Source organism: Temnothorax americanus, unplaced genomic scaffold, assembly GCF_048541705.1.
Source record: "Temnothorax americanus isolate GAGA-0224 unplaced genomic scaffold, ASM4854170v1 Scaffold88, whole genome shotgun sequence".
Classification (NCBI taxonomy): Eukaryota; Metazoa; Arthropoda; class Insecta; order Hymenoptera; family Formicidae; genus Temnothorax; species Temnothorax americanus.
In genome coordinates this window covers 1-21878 of record NW_027509811.1, presented here as the reverse complement: position 1 = coordinate 21878, position 21878 = coordinate 1, and the positions used below count along the sequence as shown (strand labels likewise).

The following is a 21878-nucleotide window of genomic DNA, read 5'->3' as shown; positions in this document are numbered from 1 at the left end:
TATATAACGCGCTGGAAAGGGTGGAAACGCATATCTGCGCAGTACGCTGTCACGCAACGCTCACCCTCTTCACGAAGTATTTCTTTATGGGAAATAAACATCTGTTCTATTATCTTATGTCGCTTAATCACCGACTTATTTAAAGATCAAATTGATAAATTATTGTTCCTATCTCGCGCGTGTTCCTATCTCATGGTAATATTTTGTTACATTTTCGTTAAATTAGATAATTTACGTTAGAATTTGAGCCAGAGTATGAAGAATGATATGGGTGACGCGTGATATACAACAGATTTAGTGTTAGAACTCAATATATTTTTCTGAAGAACGTTACATGTGCCGCGTGTGACCGGTACAGTAAGATGGCGAGAGACTAGTAGAGATGAGAACATCAGTATAGATGCGACACCGCGCTCCCTATTGTGTACAGAGAGCGCCCTCCATAATGCCGAATCCGCATGGCGAGTCGTATACGGGATTTTCGCCAACACTTCCCCTCGAATCGCATCGGTCGGATTCCGCCTATTTGATGGTCTTGAGTCCAATGGACTTCATGCAGGCTTCGTGCTTCCCTCTAGGCAGTCCCTTCGTGAGAATATCCGCCGTCATCTCGTCAGTGGATACATGTTGGATTTTGACCAAACCTCTGCTAACGGCGTCACGCACGAAGTGATGTCGAATGTCGATATGTTTCGACCGAGCGTGATAAACGGGGTTCATTGCCAACTTTAGAGCCCCGTTGTTGTCGTTCTTGATGGTGATTCCATCCAAAGTTATCCCGAGTTCTCCGAGTAGTCCTTCCATGTATAGAGCTTCTTTTGTTGCTTCAGAAAGAGCCATATACTCGGCCTCAGTTGTTGATAGAGCCACAGTGTGCTGTTTCTTTGATTCCCAGCTGATGGCTCCACCGCTCAATAGAAAGGTGTAACCAGTGTAGGATTTACGATCCATGTTGCAGTTACCCCAGTCAGCATCCGCGAACATCTCGGGAGGATTACTGAAAACAGAATAAAACTAGACCAACATTATTAGTCCATTTGAGGTATCGCAACACCCGCTTGGCTGCCCTCCAGTGAGTCTCCGTGTAACAGTTGTTGAATTGGCTAAGGCGACTGACAGCATGAGCTATATCGGATCGTGTCAATCACTTTGCCGTCTCTTCGCGATCGCGTCGATGTATTCGTTGTCCCTTTTGCGCTCGCGACGATGCACGTTTGCTGTCTCTTCGCGCTCGTAACGATGCACGCTTACTGTCTCTTCGCGCTCGCGACGATGCGTACACGCTGTTTTTTCGCGCTCGCGACGATGCACACACTGTCTCTTCACGATCGCGACAATGCACTTTCGCCGTTTCCTCCGGCTCGTACGATGCACCTTCGCCGTCTTTTCGCGCTCATGCGATGCACCATCGCCGTCTTTTCGCGCTCATGCGATGCACCTTTACCGTCTTTTCGCGCCCACGTCGATGCTCGTTCGACGTTTCCTCGCGCTCGCACGGTGTAACTCGCCGTCTCTTCAGAAAACACTACGCACCGTATATCTCGTCTGGGCCCATAACCTGATATGGGTGACGCGTGATATACAACAGTTTTAGTGTTAGAACTCAATATATATTTTTCTGAAGAACGTTACATGTGCCGCGTGTGACCGGTACAGTAAGATGGCGAGAGACTAGTAGAGATGAGAACATCAGTATAGATGCGACACCGCGCTCCCTATTGTGTACAGAGAGCGCCCTCCATAATGCCGAATCCGCATGGCGAGTCGTATACGGGATTTTCGCCAACAAAGAAAAATGGAGTAATAAAATATGTGCAACTGATAAAAAAAGAAAAAATAAGCAAACTGGCCACTCCGGTGTCACACATATCTGCATGCTCGTGGAAAAATGATCTGTATCGACTCTTTACATATTAGTCTCAATCGGTTTCTGTTACTCATAGTTGGTCTGTGGCCTTATCAACGGTCTAAACTTGTTCAACTCCAGTTCACATTGCTTTTTAGTATTTTGGCGACCTATATCCTAGGTCAGGTATGTTAATAAATTTAATTATATAATAGGTAAATAAAATATAACGTTATTTTTAACAATCTTTTATTTTGCGTTTTAATATATTCAAATCGTTATATATATATAAGACCGTCACAATATTAAATATATTGATATTAATTTTATAACATGTGTTTGTTATTAAATATAGAAAAAATTTAATTTCTAATTTTGCTTAATACATTGCAGTTAAATAGCTTTCTTATGTTAAACTATGATATATTGTAAAACAATTAAAGACTTAGAGCCTTTCTCTGGTTGCATAAAAAAATAGATAATAATTTCAGTGCAAAATTATATCAAAAATTTCTTTGCAGTTTGCAACATTTCTGACATCACAATGTACTCCAGATCTCCTCATTAATGTTCTTGCAACTGCATTATGTTACATTACCTTTGCAATTAAATATAGTTTATTTAGTATTAACGTTGAAGTCGTAAGTAAAACATACTGGATGACAATTTGGAAGTTTGTGAAACTAAATCGATTTCATTTTATGATAAGCAGAAAGCAGAAAATAAATTAAACGCTAGACAAAGAGACCAGTTTTTTTTTGTACCAGCATGTAGTGTAAAAGAAAAGTCATATATAAAAAAAATTGTAAAAATTAATATTATAAAAAATGGTCAACAATTCAGTTCATGTACAGCATAACTCAATAATCAGTTCAAGATGGCTACTAGACTGATACAATGATTGAAGCGTTCTTCAAAACTTTAAAAATATACATATGTTATCTAACATTAATAACTAAAACTGTGATTTTGAAGAATCCTGAGGATATTTCTTTCATGAAAGTATCCATGTCGATATTTTTCCTAAATACACATGTTATTATGAGTTATGCAATTAACCAAATTTTTATTTGTTTTATAGATTCTATTTTTACATGTATATAAACAGATATTCTTTTCGCGCAATATGCAGATAATAATTATGAAATTCTTCTGCAATGTAATATGTTCAATTTATTTTATTTTGTTGATTAATTAAATAAATATTAGCTATTTAGCTTCAATAATTTCTCGAGTGTCGTGCGGTATATATTACATGTATATTGAATTCATATGTGTATTATTTTTTGGAAATAAGTTGTATTGTATAAAATATAAAAGATCAATTTTTCAAAAATATTTCCGAAAAATATGTCTTTTTATAGAATACAAACAAGAAAATTTTTTAAAAATATGATTAAGAGGAATAGTATGTAATATTGACAGATAAAGTGTTTGCTGGAGCAACTGCAGCATAATTGTAACGAGTTAACTGACGAAAATGAAATCAATATCATAAAACAATATGCTATCTATGCAAAACGTTACACGATTGTGTTTACATGTAAGACAACTGCTTTAGATTTTCTTTGAACTGCACGAATTATTATATATGGAATTTTGTATTTAGAAAACTAAACGCGCGGCGAGTAGTTCATAATAAATTTTTTATCGAAATAATTGATCCTTAAATATTTTTCAGTGCTTGTTATATTTATCGCAATTATTTTAATCTTATACCCAATTTGCTGGCGCGTTTTTTACACCTTACTGTCTATAAATGAAACTCGCGCACGTATTTCGCCGCTGCTTATGACAGAATACTTTGTCGATAAAAGATACTTCTACTTGATATTTTTCCATACAAATGCAGCCTTTTTTATTGGGTTAATTGTTACGATAGCGACAGGATCAATGCTCATGGTTTACTTACAACATGCATGTGGAATGTTTCAAATTACCTGGTAAGGAAATAAATATAAAAACAAATATAAAAAATCTATCAAATTGAAAAAATAGAAAGGCCATTTAATGATGCTAAAAGAATCATTTGCAGTTATCGTATCGAACGTACAATGACACTCGAAACTCTACGAAAAAACAGCTTGCAAAACGAATATTTGATATACAAGGGATTAATTTGTGCTGTGGATATGCATCGCAAAGCTATGAAGTTAGTATTTAATAAGCAATATGAATTATCAATTTATAATAATTAGGATATAGAATACGCGCGCATATAATAATATTTTTATTTGAAGATTTTCTAACTCGACAATATCTAGATTTAAAATAATGTTCGCCCTTTTGATAACAACCAGTGTAATGTGCGGAAGTCTTAATGTTTTTCTGGTAAATACTGCCTTTGTTTTATGATATATACTCATAAATAATAGTAATAAGATTAGTTACTACTAAATTTTCATTCAGACAATTCTAATTAATTGTTTTTTTTTTATAATATTGATTTAATTTTTATGACAATTATTACAATATCCATATATTTTATATTTTTCAGATGACATCCTTTGAATGTGATATTGAAGAAATTTTATTACGATTAATATTTGTGATGTATTTCTTGATTTACATATTTGTAAGCAACTATATTGCGCAAGAAATTATGGATCATAATGATAACGTTTTTGTCACCGTGTAAGGGATTATTTTATGCAATAAAATTACATTATATGTATATCCGTACAACAAATATGCACATATTTGTTATATGGATCACTGTAATAAAAAATACATTTAATATACTCGTAGTTTAAGAAGGGTATAATAAAATTGTTTGTAGACACATATTTTATTTATATTTCTCAATTATTAATTAATCATCACGTAGGTACAACGTTCAGTGGTACGTAGCTCCGTTGCAAATACAAAAAATAATACTGTTCGTCTTGCAAAGAAATACCAAGGTGTTCACTTTGAATTATATTGCTGGATTGTTTGTGGGATCATTAAAAGGTGCTGCTACGGTAAGAAATAACCTTTCAAAAAATTACTAACATATATTATAGAGAAAAAAATAAAAGCCATGTCTTATTACAGATGTTGAATGCTGGATTCTCATTTTTTACCGTTATTTATTCTGTGCGGAATTGACCAAAAAACAAATCAACTAATAGTAGAATAGTGAAATAATGTTAATAATAGTAGTTTTACTAATAGTAAAATGATAAAACTAGTGCAACTTACATGTGATAATTATAAAATCACTCTAAGCTGAGTAATAATTTAAATAAAATTTTAAAAAATAATAAAATATAGGAGTGTTTAAAACAACGTTGTTTTAGAAAATCATTAATAAATTAATAACTCAGCTTATTACGATATACGAGGTTTGGTTTTAACACTTTAGTATACTATTCAAGCCCGATTTTGATGAAATTTTACAGGTGCGTAGTACTTACTAAACGTAGACGTAGTCGTAGCCACTATCGTGGAGTTATGAAAATGCCTAGATTCCGAGAAAATCAAATTTTAAATATTCGGCCTACTTAACGTTTTGCAAGATTTCGATATACAAAGATGATTAGAATTTAAAAATATTTTACTAAAATGTCTTTCTTTTTATTAATATATTAAAAAACTGTACGCGTACGGTACAGTGGTCATCAAAATATCATAAAAAAAACAAAAAATCAAAAAAGCTTATTTTCTCATTTTTTGATATCGTCATTTTTACAACTCGTGGTTTATTAAAAAGATTATTAACAAAAAAAGTTTCATAAATAAAACAACTTTTACATATGAGTTTGCAATTTCCACGCAAACAAACGAGATCCATTCTAAACTGCCCGTTATTTAGAATGTAAAAAATATTAGAAGAATGTAAAAAGTCTTTGTTTTTTTTTCTTGATAATTATATTTGGTCAACATTTAGTACAGTTTCCTCATACACTAATAAAATAAAACATTTTAACAAAATATTTTTAAATTCTTATTATTTTTTTTATTTCAAAATTTTAAAAAACGTTAATTAAGCCAAATAATTAAAATTTAATTTTCTTGGAAATTAAGCATTTCTGCAACTCCGTTTAGTAAGTACTACGTACTTGTAAAATTTCATCAAAATCGGACTTGAGTAGTACACTACAGTCTTACCGAGAGCTGTTAAAAAAATTTCCGAACTATGTCTTTATAATGTTTGGAGGTTTATTTATAATTTAGTCAACTCTATCTCCTTCGAAATATGTTTTTGCTCGATTGATGCACTACTTCCAACGTTGCTTTCACTTTTGGAAGCGGTCCTAGTAAGTATATGCATTTTTTGAAAATTACGAGCGTTAAATCCGTTTGTAAATTTTTATTGATGTCTTCGAGTGTCGAGTTCTTTAGCTTTTCAACGTGAATTTTGTTTAAAAAAAAAGTCTGCGAAAACCAGGTCGTGAGAGTAAGTAGGCTGAGAATGCACTATCATCTTTGTTTTGGTGCAGAAGTAATAAATCAGCAGTGATCATGAAAAAAATTCGCAGACAAAATTACGCGCGATTCTAAAAAACGCTTACCAGAACTGCTTCGAAAAGTAGAAATGACGTTGGGAGTATGAACGGAGAAAAGACATATCGAAGGAGATAAAGCAGAAAACTTACTATTAACCCATAAAAGTTATAAAGAAAAAAGAGATTTTTTAAACAGAATATATGTGAGTCAAAAAATTACCAGAAATTTTATAAATGATACAACATAAACTTATCGGTGTATCACGAAACGGATGAGACTTTCTTTAAGTTAATCTTTTTGCGCAGTGAATTATCTTTGATTCTTAAACATTTAATGCAATAAATTCAATTTTAACATTTTTTTTATTAAGCGGTATCCATAATTAATGTAGAGAATCTAAGCCAATTTTTAGTACTTCTTGAATTTAAAAAAAAAAAAACTAAATTTGAGAAAGTTATAGCTTGCTAAAGTTTCTTTGATGACGGCAACTTCAAAAGATTTCGCATATAAAGTATGACAAAAATTCAAAAAGTTTACAAAGAAAGTATGCCATGATCTATCAAACCGCTAAATAAAAAAAATTTATGTTAAAACCGAATTGTGTAGATCATCTCATAATATTCAAATTCCAAGAATCGTATATAAAAAGTTATGTAATGCAGAAATTACGAAAATAATGCTAATTCATTGGAATCGGAAATATAAAGTTACGAGAGATATAAGCAGATAAAAAACTTTGTGCACGATCAAAAAAGTGAGTACTTTAATACTTTTAATACTTGCTCCAGAGAATGCAGTACTTTTTACTTACAATAGATGCAACACATTTAATAAACTTTGATATTTTCTACATTTTTAATATATCTTACAGTCCATTTTACAGTACCTTTCATTTCGCCAGTAATAACCTCGCACATGATTCGTATCAACTTTTGAGGCAGTTCCGATGCTTCGAAACATCTAACGTATCCTACGACTGCACGCACGCAAATGAAACACGTATGACAACGTCGCTAGAATCGAGTGAGTTAATGCGCTTGCGTAGACTTCGTTAAAGAATTCACCTTATGTGTGTTTTTGTTGTGTGAAATAAACAGCTGCTAAATTTCATTTGGTGTAAAATCGATTGTCTGTTTCCTAGCAAAATTGTCAAGGTATAAGTGTCTCGCGATCCCATAATAATATTTTATATTATATCTCATTCTATGCCAAATTAGGCTATAGCGTTTTATATCGCTATTTAGAATTTAACGTAGAAAACATATCAGAATCTGTCTGGAAGAAGGAAATATGAACCTTTGTTGTCTTTTTTGTATTTAGATGTGTCTCGATGTTTACCGGAAAATGATTTCAGTTGAGACCAAGTATTTTGACCTCAATCGGATTCTTCTACTCGCCATTGGCTTATGGCCCTACAAGCAATCAAAACTTGTTCGATTTCAATTAATTTTGTTTTTTGGTATTTTGATGAGCTGCATTATATTTCAGGTAGATTTTTAATACGTTTTATTATGTCGTAAGAGAGTCACTAATATATTTAAAAGTTATTATTTAATATATATTAAAAAAATAATGTGTGTGTGTGTGTGTGTGTAACATATATATAGATAATGTTAAGTAATTATAATATCTATACATTTTTATATAATCATACATAATTTTTATACAATAATATTTTATAAATTATATTTTATAACGTAATATGATATATTAGGTGTACACACTGTGTAATAATATAATTTAATTTAATTATATTAAAATTATGTAATAATATATGTAGAAGCTATATATTGTGATTACAAGATTATTATGCATAAAAAAGTAACTATTTTATACTTACGAAGTGTCACTTAAATTGTTTTACACATAAAAAAGGAACTATATTAATATAATTTTTTTAATAAATTTGTTGATTATAGCTTACAACATTTTTGACTGCAGAATACACACTTGGTCTTGCAATTAAAATCTTTTCTTGCATATTACTTTTGATTTTATTTATAATTAAATATAACTCGTTTTGGATTAATATTCAAACTGTAAGTTAGATTATTCATCCAAATTCATACAAATAAATTTTTATACAATCTTTTCGAAACTTTACGACAAACAGCATAACATATTGTTAATATAATAGGTCAGATATTTACTGGAGCAACTACAACATATCTATATTGATTTAAAAGATGAAAATGAAATTGCCATCGTAGAAAAATATGGATGCAACGCGAAACATTATACGATTAGAATTATACGTAAGATAAAATTTATTAATCTTTTTTATAAGCCGCGCAGTAAAAAATAAATTATAGCAAAAAATAGATCACAATCTCTTCTTACAAAAATTTAAAAAATAAATGAGTTTGCTGCTTTATATTTTACACTGCTGTATAACTAAATGTCGTACTTTTATCACAAGATAAAATATAATGGAAAGTATGTAATTTATCTTATTTTTATTATCACTGAAAATAAAAAAGTAAAATATTAAAGAAATATATAAAGATTTACATTCAATTTTGTGCAAAAATTGTCGACATTAGTAGATAAATAAACTTATGAAATATATCAGAAATCGATGTTCCGGAGAATTCAAAAACGATTTATTTTACATGAAATACTTTTCTGGAATATTATTACTTTTTCATGTGTTTCTTCTTATTTTCCTGCTATTTTGACAGCATATATTCAACATCATTAAGTTTGTACGAGTAAAAAATCAATTTTGTACATTATTTACAAAAAGCAAAATGACTTTTTTTTTTAATATGCTCAGAGATTACATTGTGCAGTGCATTTGCTATTATTTCCGTGCCAATGTGGCCGCGCATCCTCGATATCGTTATGCCCATGAATAAATCTCGGCCACGTATAACGATGCCTATCTCGACTGAATACTTTGTCGATCAGGAAAAGTATTTCTATTTAATCTTGCTGCACTTAAATGTAGCTAGTTGCATAGGAGCAACTGCATATATAGCAACAGGAACGATGCTCATAACATACCTCAAACATGCCTGTGGAATGTTTAAGATTGCCAGGTAAGAAAAAGAATACATGAAAAATAAACGTTTGTCTCAAGTAGAATGTCATCTTGTTATCTAAAATATAAATGTAGAGAAAGACTTAAAATTTACAGTATAATTATTGTTTATAGTTATCGTATCGAGCGAGCAATGATGATCAATATTTTACAAAATAGCATAGAGAATGAAATTATGATTTATAAAGCAATGATTTATGCCGTCGATATCCATCGTAAAGCTTTAAAGTTAGTACTTATATGTATAATAATACTTATATGTATAATATCAAACGGCATTACCAATTGTTTTAATATCAAAACAATAATCTTTTACGACACAGAATTATCTGTAAATTAATAATACTTTCTTTTCGAGAGAATCTGTTCTTCTTCAATTACACAATAGAAAATAAAATATATAAATAAATAAAATATTCTATAGATTAAATATATAATGTTTTGCAGTATATTACTAAAATAGCATTAAAAATAACAATATTAAAACATGTGTTCTACAAAAAATTCAAAATTACAATATGTTTTTAAATAAAATCTCCAATATGTAGTAATACCTTTTTACTTTTAAAGATTTGCCGAATTTTTGATAACCAACTTTGAGGGATCATTCTTATTTTTAATCGCAGTTAGTGTGTGCTGCTTGAGCCTCAACCTTTTTCGAGTAAGTCTTTTCGTATTTTTATGTAACGTATATATTAGACAAATAATGTAATATTTTACAATATTTTGATTTAAAAGATTAATTATTAATTTAATAAAGATAAAAAAGCCATAAAAATAATTGAGAATCTATAAAGTTTAAAAAAAAATAAAACCAAATAATTCTAAAATTATACAAAAATTGAGGAAACACATATTTTCTTGTATCTTTTAATTTTCTTGCAATATAGAATTGATTTCTGTATAGTAATTGATACTAATATATAGATCAAACATATTCAAGAAACATGGTGTATTTTAGATTTTTCAAAGTGTAACGTTTGGCAACAGTAAAGAAGAACTTTTATTACACTTTCTAATTGTAGCTATCATCCTTTTATATATGTTCTTAGCCAACTATGCTGGACAAGAAATCACGGATCACAATAACCATGTATTTTCCACAGCGTAAGAAACCACTTTATATAGTATTCTCAATTATATCCATTAATTAATAACTATAATAAATTAAAATACATATAATATATAACATATTAATTGTAATATGTTATAATTATTAATTAATTAATTAATTACATATTAAATATTTTTGATTGTCTATAATTATGTTTTTTTCCATAGATATAATGTTCGTTGGTATACCGCACCGTTATCCATACAGAAGCTGATATTATTTTTGTTACAAAGAGGTAGCAAAACTTTCAGTCTAAACGTTGGTGGATTGTTTGCAGCATCCTTAAAGTGCTTCGCCTCGGTAAAATTTATATTAGAATCTAATGTAACACGCGGCGCGTAAATAAAATAAAAGAAAGACGTATATATCTTTGCAGCTAACAAGTGCATCGATATCTTACTTCACCGTCATATACTCTACACAGCAATGATGTGATTGACGTGAAGACACATCATTTAATAGTATATAAGAATTAAGGCCGGTTTACACACGCAATGATTAGTGGTGCCAACTGACTGGCATTCATTGGCGCCAGAACCAACTGGCAAACTCACAAGTGTTTACACAGTGATTGGCGTATAATATAGAAAATATTTAACATTTATTAAACACACAGTAAATGACAACAACCATATAACCTCAAATTTTGAGGTTATATGCTTTGGCCAATAACCGCCAGTAAACGCCACATTACTAGCGCCAGTTTGCATCAAGTGTTTACACTTGCATTTTTACTGGCATTAGTCGACTGGCGCGGCCTGGCGCCACCAATCATTGCGTGTGAAAACCGGCCTTTAAGTAGATAAGTGTAAAAACAAATTTTATCACCTTTAGCTAATTGTTTGATGAGGTGATACAGAGAATATATATAACGACTTTTTTTCTTTTTAAATCGTAACGTTGCCTACGAAACAGAGAGGAAATAATTAGTTGATTTACATACATGTACATATTGTAGATTCGACATAACATCGACAGAATTAACTATGAGGTATTGTATACATATAAATGTAACGCACACAAACAAAACGTACATAAAAAAATAAATAAAAAATATACATTAATTTCTTATTTTCTGTCTATTGTATTTTTTAATTTTTTTTAAAAGTGATAAATTGATTATCTATGAGAGCAAATAAAGTAGTGGCAATACTGTCATAAGACGTATTTGATAATTCTAATATTCTAATATTAAATATTACTGAAAATAAAATTATAAGATATGTATAACATATAAAATATGTATATCATGTATAAATATACGAGTATGAATAGAATATATCGTACATCATATAAAGATAAATAATACTATTTCTTTGATAATAGCACTAATCTTGTTTATCTATACTTTGCATTAAATTTTTGGAGATCGGCAAATTTACACAATATATGTTATTTATATCCTAAAAAAAATCTTATTTTTTAATGTTTTAAATACCTCTTTCACAGTATAAGAAACTTGAGCCATAATAATATTAATTCAAATTAATGATTCAAATATTAATAAAACTGTAGGACTTCTGCCAAAATAAAAAAATACTATTAGAATAGCTTTAGTAAAGAAAGTATATATAATACCACAAAAAAGATACCACGGAAAAAGTATAATATAATAGGTAATATCACTTAATATAAATGTATAATATTTTATTAATAATTTCTATTTATAATATAATTTTTAATATGTATCTATTACTTAACACTATTAAGATATAATAAACTTTTATACCACTTTTGGAATAATTGTTATATGTTATACATAGTATATTTTCATTATTAAATTATTATTAAATGGCTTTGTTATACTTTAATTTAACAAATTTCATCAAATGCTAAATTATATTGGTATTACAATCTTTAATTCTTTTAATTCTTCGCGTACTCGAAGTTAATTCTTTCAAAGTCTTTTTTCTCGAAAAAGAGATTTTATTTGATAAATATTTATATTATTATATTATATATTATTATATAATATTTCATTTATTTTGAACTATAGAATCTAGAATTTTTTTCTGGACTTTACAGGTATATCTTATTGCTTCCTCATAGAGGAAGCTTTGTAATGGTGAAAAAATTTTTTTTTCCAGATTTTGATGGAAATAGGTTTAGAATGTTCTAAAATGTCGAAAAATCATATTAGTAAAAAATGTCCGGAAGTATGTATGTATGTGTGTGTGTGTGTGTGTGTGTACGGATTTTTGTACACGCATCTACTTCTACAATTTTTTAGATACCAGTTTGAATTTTGCACACAAATAGAGTATCCTAGAAAGTATGTCCTCCTCAAATTTTATTGAAATCGGTCTACCGGTATAGATTTTATGCAGATTTTCCTTTTTTGAAAAATGTGTTTTACGCTGCCGCTTTCTCAATATTTGAGATAGCGATTTATTTTTAATTTATTATATTTTCCAGTTTTTTTTCTACCCCTATTTCATATATAATTCATTAAAATTTGATTGATCAGATCTCGTATTACACACATTTGAAATTTCGAAGAATTCGTACATACATAGAAGCTTTATAAAACTTGATCTGATCAACCAAATTTTAACCAATTATATATGAAATAGGGGTAGAAAAAAGACTGGAAAATATAATAGAATTAAAAATAAATCGCTATCTCAAATATTTATAATATCGGGCTGATTTTTTTATCGATAAAGTATTGTTTTAGTTTTTAAGTGGACAAGTATTTTTAGTATTTTTTAGTGAATGTATATAATTATTTACGCAGTCCCCAAAAGAGTTAAGTGTGAAATCAGAACCTTTGCTAACAAAGCTTCCTCTATGAGGAAGCCAAAACAAATAAATACTGATAATTATACCTCGAATAAAATAAAAACTTGCACACTTAGGAACTATGAGGAAGCAATGTGCAAGTTTCTACTTGCACAATTAAAAACTACGAGGAAACAATGTGCAAGTTTCTACTTGTTATATTTTTTCTTTGATTTAAAAGTTTTGCTTTTTTTATATAATTATAGCGTTTACTTTCCACTTTAAACAAACTTAATTGATTAATCTTCTATAATTTAATTACTAGTATTATTTAATTTCTTAATTTAATAATGTTAACAATAGAATTAGTTAACAAATAAGATTTTATCTATGAACCATTTCTTTCTTGACTGATTTTTGTCAATAGGTATCCATCAAAGAACATTACAAGACATGAAGCAGCAAACAATGGCGATTTAAAGAAGCAAGAAGAGAAGACTTCGAGAAAACAATCTGATTATCCTACAGACAGAAGTGATATATGGTCCCAAAGACTTGCAGATAAACGATTTACGAAAATCCGTGTCGCCGACATCTAAAGTGTTTTTATTTTTTCTCTACGTATCCTACGAACGGAGATATTGCGATATGAAGTCCGAAATGAAAATATAAAATATATCGTACAGATGTTGAACACATATGGATGTAAGATTTTGGAAACAAAAATTTAGAAAACACAAATGTACACAAAATAAAGGTATTTTCACTGAAATATTTTATGATATTTACCAACAATGTATATTCATAATCATTACATAAAGGTATCGAGCTAAGATCCTTCTTCAAGAATCTTGCCACTTAACACAGCACATCTGTTCGAGCACCTGTTATTTTATTGTCACATAAAAATCGATCACTTAATTGTTGCAAAACTAGCATTTACTAGAACATTGAATGTAAGTCATTTTCTAATTTTGAATATTATTAGTATAAATTAGTATAAGTATAAATAAGACAATATTCTAAAGCACTTAACGAAAAAATACGACAAGATTTATTTTAGCAAAAAAGCTTTTTAAAAAAAAAGTACTAATAAAAATACTCTTAAATTTTTAATATTTCTTTATATGATTTATGTTCCCACGTTAAATTAAAAAATCTGTACTAAAATGGTTCTAACATGCAATCCACTGACTAACATCGAGCTCGGTAAAAAAAAAATTATTAGACTTAAATTATTTAAGAGCAGACAATATATTTGGCTACGGATAAACAAACAAAAAAAAAGGTTTACAATATAAAATTTAGAAAACACAAATATATAAAAAAAGATATTTTCTACAAGAAATACTATATTTACTTGCAATGTATATTGATAATCGTTAAACTGACATTTTGAACTGAGCAACAGACACTTCTTTGAAGAATCAAACGTAACTCAAGACAGCACGCACCAGAATAAAAAATATTCAATTATATTGTACTGGAAAGGGTCGAACTGCACTTGCGCAGTCCATTGTTGTCCAAGTCCCTTCACGCAGAATTTTTTCATGGGAAATATACATCTGTTACATTATTGCTATATTCGTATCGATCGCTTAACCATACACCTCCTCTCGCATAAAGGCGTAAATTGTCAAGTGTTTCGATCTCACGATGCTATATTTCATTCATTTTGCAATGCATTTAAGGTAAATTGAGTAATTCAGACTAAAAATTAAAATAAAAGAGAAACTTGGCTATAATGATAGCTAATATTCAAACAAACAAAAAAAAATACGCAAGACGAACACTTTTCTGTCAAATGTATATCAATGCTCATAAAGAAATGATCTGTATTGAGTCTCTGCATATCAGTCTCAATCGGTTTCTATTACTCGTAGTTGGTCTTTGGCCGTATCAACAATCTAAACTAGTTCAAATTCAATTAATTTTATTTATTGGAATTTTAGCGAGTTTTATTCTATTTCAGGTACGAAACCTCTTTTGATTGTATTACATATAATTATTAAACTTTAACTTCTAGCGGATTTGAATATTACAATTCAATTATCAAAAACCACAACAGATTTGTAATATTATTATTATCTTTATGTTTACTGTAAGTTCCATTATAATTAGAATTATTAAAAATAATATTATATAATGACACGTATATATTATAATAAAAAATATAAAAAAATTCTTTTAATCTGTAATTAAGTAAAATTCAATTTTTGTTCTGCCTTTCTATATAAAATTATAATAAATTAATAAACAATCAATAATCACGAACTGGAAAAATAATAACAATTTCAATAAAATTATTAGTTGTATAAAATTATATCTTGCAGTTCGCAGTATTTCTGACTTCAAAATGTACTCCGGATTTATTCATCAATGTTTTTTCTTCTGCATTATTCTGCACTATGATTATGATTAAGTATATTTTGTTTAGTGTTAATACTAATAACGTAAGTAAAGCGATTACTATATGTTAGGTATATACACTATGCTCATACAGATAAATATTTTCAAATTTTTATTTTATAATATAAATATAATTTTTCTCGAGCTTAATCAAAAGAAAGACGACATGGAATCTTATTAAAATGGCAGGTAAAATATTTATTGGAACAACTGCAACACATCTATAACGAGTTAACTGACGAGAACGAAATCAGTATCATAGAAAAGTATAATAGCTATGCGAAACGTTATACAATTACATTATCGTGTAAGACAATTGTTCTTGCAATTCATATGTTATAGCTAAAAAATTATTAGTGAGTTTCTAATAAGAACAATAAACAAACAAAATAATTTTAAACATTTTTCAGTAATTGCCACGTCTGCCGCATCCGCATTAATTTTATACATTCTTTGGCCGCACATTTCCAATATCTTATTCTTCACAAACGGAACTCAATCATTACATTCATTGCCGTTTATGACCGAATATTTTATCGATAAAGAAAAATACTTCTATTTGATATTGTTGCACGCAAACGCAGCCCTAATGATAGGATGTACCGCATCAATAGCGACAGGAAGTATAATTATAGTTTATCAAAAGCATACATGCGGAATGTTTCGAATTACTTGGTAAGAAAATTATATAAAATAGATTTTTTTTAAATAGATGTAGAAAATCTAAACAATCGGCAAATTAAAGATCCTACATAATTATGGTTAAATAATCACTTGCAGTTATCGTATTGAACGAGCAATGGCATTCGAAACTTTACGAAAAAACAATTGGAAGAATGAGAATTTGATCTACAAGGGATTAATTTGTGCCGTGGATATGCATCGCAAAGCTATGAAGTTAGTATTCATATGATAATACACACGCAATATTTGTATTGTAATAATCGATAATATATGTAAAATGTGCGCAGAGTAATATTCTCTTTTTCTTGAAGATTAGCTCACTCAATAGTATCTAAATTTAAAGTAATGATCTCCTTATTGATAATCGTTGGGGTGATTGGCGCAAGTTTGAATTTTTTTCGGGTAAATGTGGCCTTCTTTTTATCACATACATTGTTCCAATAACAGCAATAAAGTTTATTCAAATTTTCATTGATAGTCTTAATTAATTAATATTTTGTTTGACATTAGTGACATTACTTACTCAGTTTTGATCAAGATCCTTGAATCTGTTTGTATATTAGATTTTTCAGATAATATCGTTTGGATTCGATACAGTGGAACTTTCATTACACGTAATGTTTAGCATCATCTATTTCATTTACATATTCGTAGGCAACTATCTTGCGCAAGAAATTATGGATCACAATAATAATGTATTTGTAACTATGTAAGCGAGATATTTATATGGTATAATCACATTCGCATATTCGATGTATGGACGGATGTGACAAATGCACATACAGTCAACGTAGTATAAGAGACATATAGTAAGCATTAACAGATTATTTTTCATATTCGCAAATCATTAATTGTTTTGTCATGATATAGATACAATGCCCAGTGGTACGTAGCTCCGTTGCAAATACAAAAAATGATCCTGTTCCTCTTGCAAAGAGGTACCAAGGCGTTCACCATGAATATTGCTGGACTATATGTGGGATCGTTAGAAGGTGCTGCTACGGTAAGAATATCTTTTAAAATAGTGTTAAATATAAAATATCTTTTAGATAGATAAAAATAAAAAGTTATGTATTATTATAGTTACTGAGCACGGCAGTGTCGTATTTCACAGTTCTGTATTCTATACAAAATTGATGCAAAATAAATCAACTAATATAGTGCAGTGGAGTAATAATAGTGAAGACACTAATTTAGAATACATTAAGCACAAATGATATAGTATATATAATCTAGAAAGCGGTCTCAATTGATAATCTCGATGGAATTGTAAGAACTTCTTTTTAATTCTAAGAAGGTAGAAAACCGTGTAAAAAGTAGTAGTGTTTACAGTATGTTACCAATAATAAATTAATAACTGAAATGTCTATATATATAAGACTGGCCGATTATTATTTTTCAAAACGGTAAAATATAAATTACAAGTGCACGAATCGTAAAATGAATAAAATGTATCATTGTGTTACTGAAAACTGGCGAACGAATGCGCAACTCTGGTATACAGGAATTTCGCGCGCAAGTATATTTTGATTAGAAATAACTTTGCATTCATTCAATTTCTCACATTATATTAATCGCTTAATTACCGACCACTCTGAAGTAAAATTGTTAAATTGTTTATGTTTAGATCAAAATAATGTTTTTTTCTACTTTGTTATACACTTATGCTGCATTAGATAATTTAGAAATTTATAAAAAATGGTTATAAAGTTATTCAATCCAAGAGAAGAAATATACAAATTATCGCCGACTTCTTTTATAGTCAAACATTTGTATGATCGCGAAGTAAAGATCTGTATCAAAGTTAAATGCCTCAATCGGATCTTCTACTCGTCCTTGACTTATGGCTCCATCATCAACCTCATTCGATCTCAGGTAACTTTGTGCTTTGGTATTCTGATAAGCTTTATTATATTCGAGATAAATGCATTCCATATTATATTCCACATTTTTCATTGTATAACTCCACATTTTTAATTATGGAATAATACCATTACAAACCACTACATATATATTACTAATTATAACAATTTTTCTCAAAAATTTAATAGTCGCTTCCAGCATTAACACCATCGTAATGCACATCTGCTATCTTATAGTTAAAATTGCAAAGGTATGATTACATTAATTTTCACGAAAAAGTAGTTGACTATTTTAAATTTACAACTGGCTAATAATAAATAAAAGAATAATTTTTTAATGCAAAAAAGCCTTTTTATTAAATTTATTGATTGTATGTAACATTAGAAAAAGGTAAATAATATATTTTAATAATGTGTTACATCTTTAAGCACACTTAAAATTGGTTCTGTTGCAAAAAATTAAAACTTTTAATTTAAATCTTGATAGACTGTTTGTAAGAACCTCAAAAAGCGCGACCATAGTATACAATGTACTATGCATTATGTGGGATATATCTGATAAAAAAATTCAAAAAAATTTATTCCAATCGTGAAACTCACTGATTGTGAGTAAGAATGGAGAAGGGAGAGCAATTATTAATTAATTTTTGTATATTTTGCTGAAGATGGCTCAATCCCGAGCCGAAACGTTCGAATATATACACTGTTGAATAAATCAGTGAATTGGATCTTTTACGCACCGATAACTGCGTCTGACTCTCATAGCCATCCTTTATCAGTTTTTTATTTAATTTCGAGAGTCCAGTATTCATTTTTTTGAAAAAAATTTATCATAGCTAAAAATGCTTATTCTGCTTTATAGTATAACTTATTATATCGTATATTTTATTTTAACGTTTCATATTCTACACAGCAAAATTAATAGTGTGTATAATGTTTTATTAATTTTAATTAATTAATTTAAATAACTCTTGACGTAAAATTAAATCAAAGTTCGCGCTTTACATATACATACCTAATAAGATCATCATTGCAAAAGAAAGAAATTTCGAACAAACAGAAGAAGTTAGAGTTTTAGTTTGATATCATTTGCTACTATAAATTTTAGAGCAGCATTGTGTGCATTGAAAAATTTAACAGCAGCATTGTGTGTAAAGTAAGCATTTTACTGATTAACAGATCTACTGATATTGTAAAGTAAAGGTAATAAAATTTTAAAGAGATTAATAAAAGTGCACGACAAACTTCTTGCAACTAATTGTTTGTTTAGTTAGTTAGTTAGTTTATTTATAATCCATCCCTTGACGGCTTTGGATAGCTTTCAATACATTTGCACCTTTATATACAATTATATACAATTGTTTGTTTAAAAAAGCAGTATTAATAAATAAATACATTTTGAAATTTTTTATATTTTCTTACATTTCGCATTTCCGACACTCCATGTTATATTAAGTTTAAGAGAGAACCTTAAAAATAGTTAACGTGGGACCTTATATGCTTACTTAACGTCGGGTACGACAGTAAAATTAGAACTGCATTATCTAGAAGTAAATAGTGAGTTGACTATCGCGCGTGCAAATATAGGTATAATTAATAAACAAATAAATATGTAAAAATTTAGGAAATAAAATTTAGGAAATACAAACATATACATCAGCACAAAGATATTTCAAATAAGAAATTATGTCATATTTACCAGCAGTGTACATTACTATAACCGTTACATTGACGTTTCAAGAAAAACAATTGGTAACCCTTTGCAGGATTATGAAACGTAACTCAAGACAGCACGCACTAGACTGAAGTATGTTAAAACATATTGCACTGGAAAGGGTCAAACTGCACTGCGCACATGCGTAGTCCATAGTCACCCAAGTCCCTTCACGCAGAATTTTTTCATGGTAAATATACATCTGTTACATTATTGCCATATTCGTATCGATCGCTTAACCATACACCTCCTCTCGCATAAAGGCGTAAATTGTCAAGTGTTTCGATCTCACGATGCTATATTTCATTCATTTTGCAATGCATTTAAGATAAATTGAGTAATTCAGGCTAAAAATTAAAATAAAAGAAATACTTGGCTATAATAATAGCTAATATTCAAACGATAAACAAAGAGAAAAGAATACGCGAGCCGAACACTTTTTTGTCAAATGTATATCAATCTTCATAAAGAAATGATTTGTATTGAGTCTTTGCATATCAGCCTCAATCGGTTTCTATTACTCGTAGTTGGTCTTTGGCCTTATCAACAATCTAAACTTGTTCAAATTCAATTAATTTTATTTATTGGAATTTTAGCGAGTTTTATTCTATTTCAGGTATCACGATACATTTTTTTATTGTATTACATATAATTATTGAACTTTAATTTTTAGCGGATTTGAATATTACAATTCAATTATCAAAAATCAGAATAGATTTGTAATATTATTATTAATATCTTTATGTTTACTGTAATTTCCATTATAATTAGAATTATTAAAAATAATATTTTAATGACACGTATTATAATAAAAAACATTAAAATTTTTTTAAATCTGTAATTAGGTGAATTTCAGTTATTGTTCTGTTTTCCTATATAAAATTATAATAAATTAATAAACAGTCGATAATCACGAGCTAATAATTTTCTTACTAGAAAGATAATAACAATTTCATTAAAATTCGTTGTATAAAATTAGATAAATTGATTATCTTTGAGAGCAAATAAAGTAGTGGCAATACTGTCATAAGACGTATTTGATAATTCTAATATTCTAATATTAAATATTACTGAAAATAAAATTATAAGATATGTATAACATATAAAATATGTATATCATGTATAAATATACGAGTATGAATGGAATATATCGTACATCATATAAAGATAAATAATACTATTTCTTTGATAATAGCACTAATCTTGTTTATCTATACCTCGCATTAAATTTTTGGAGATCGGCAAATTTACACAATATATGTTATTTATATCCTAAAAAAAATCTTATTTTTTAATGTTTTAAATACCTCTTTCACAGTATAAGAAACTTGAGCCATAATAATATTAATTCAAATTAATGATTCAAATATTAATAAAACTGTTGGACTTCTGCCAAAATAAAAAAATACTATTAGAATAGCTTTAGTAAAGAAAGTATATATAATACCACAAAAAAGATACCACGGAAAAAGTATAATATAATAGGTAATATCATTTAATATAAATGTATAATATTTTATTAATAATTTATATTTATAATATAATTTTTAATATGTATCTATTACTTAACACTATTAAGATATAATAAACTTTTATACCACTTTTGGAATAATTGTTATATGTATATATACATAGTATATTTTCATTATTAAATTATTATTAAATGGCTTTGTTATACTTTAATTTAACAAATTTCATCAAATGCTAAATTATATTGGTATTACAATCTTTAATTCTTTTAATTCTTCGCGTACTCGAAGTTAATTCTTTCAAAGTCTTTTTTCTCGAAAAAGAGATTTTATTTGATAAATATTTATATTATTATATTATATATTATTATATAATATTTCATTTATTTTGAACTATAGAATCTAGAATTTTTTTCTGGACTTTACAGGTATATCTTATTATATTTTTTCTTTGATTTAAAAGTTTTGCTTTTTTTATATAATTATAGCGTTTACTTTCCACTTTAAACAAACTTAATTGATTAATCTTTAAAATTTTTTAATTTTAGTATTTTTTAATTCTTAATTAAAAAGTTAAAATAGAAT

At 28.5% G+C, this 21878-nt stretch overlaps 1 protein-coding gene and 1 long non-coding RNA gene across 2 annotated transcripts; both read left to right on the top strand.

Moving 5' to 3' along the window:
* Positions 1-1794: 1794 nt before the first annotated feature.
* Positions 1795-20574, top strand: LOC143907747 (uncharacterized). The gene is made up of 27 exons (XM_077424685.1): positions 1795-2032; positions 2368-2487; positions 3272-3389; positions 3528-3789; positions 3882-3998; positions 4087-4177; positions 4344-4480; positions 4674-4809; positions 4883-4924; positions 7598-7765; positions 8197-8316; positions 8415-8532; positions 9054-9318; positions 9435-9548; positions 9891-9981; positions 10282-10427; positions 10602-10734; positions 10811-10857; positions 14887-15127; positions 15489-15608; positions 15754-15871; positions 15975-16239; positions 16345-16461; positions 16560-16650; positions 16812-16957; positions 17119-17251; positions 17332-20574. The coding sequence occupies exons 1-27, from the start codon at positions 1889-1891 to the stop codon at positions 17383-17385; spliced, it is 3654 nt and encodes a 1217-aa protein (XP_077280811.1). The 5' UTR covers positions 1795-1888; the 3' UTR covers positions 17386-20574.
* Positions 10932-13922, top strand: LOC143907744 (uncharacterized). The gene is made up of 2 exons (XR_013259958.1): positions 10932-11425; positions 13583-13922. It is a non-coding gene; the product is annotated as an uncharacterized LOC143907744 (long non-coding RNA).
* Positions 20575-21878: the final 1304 nt, after the last annotated feature.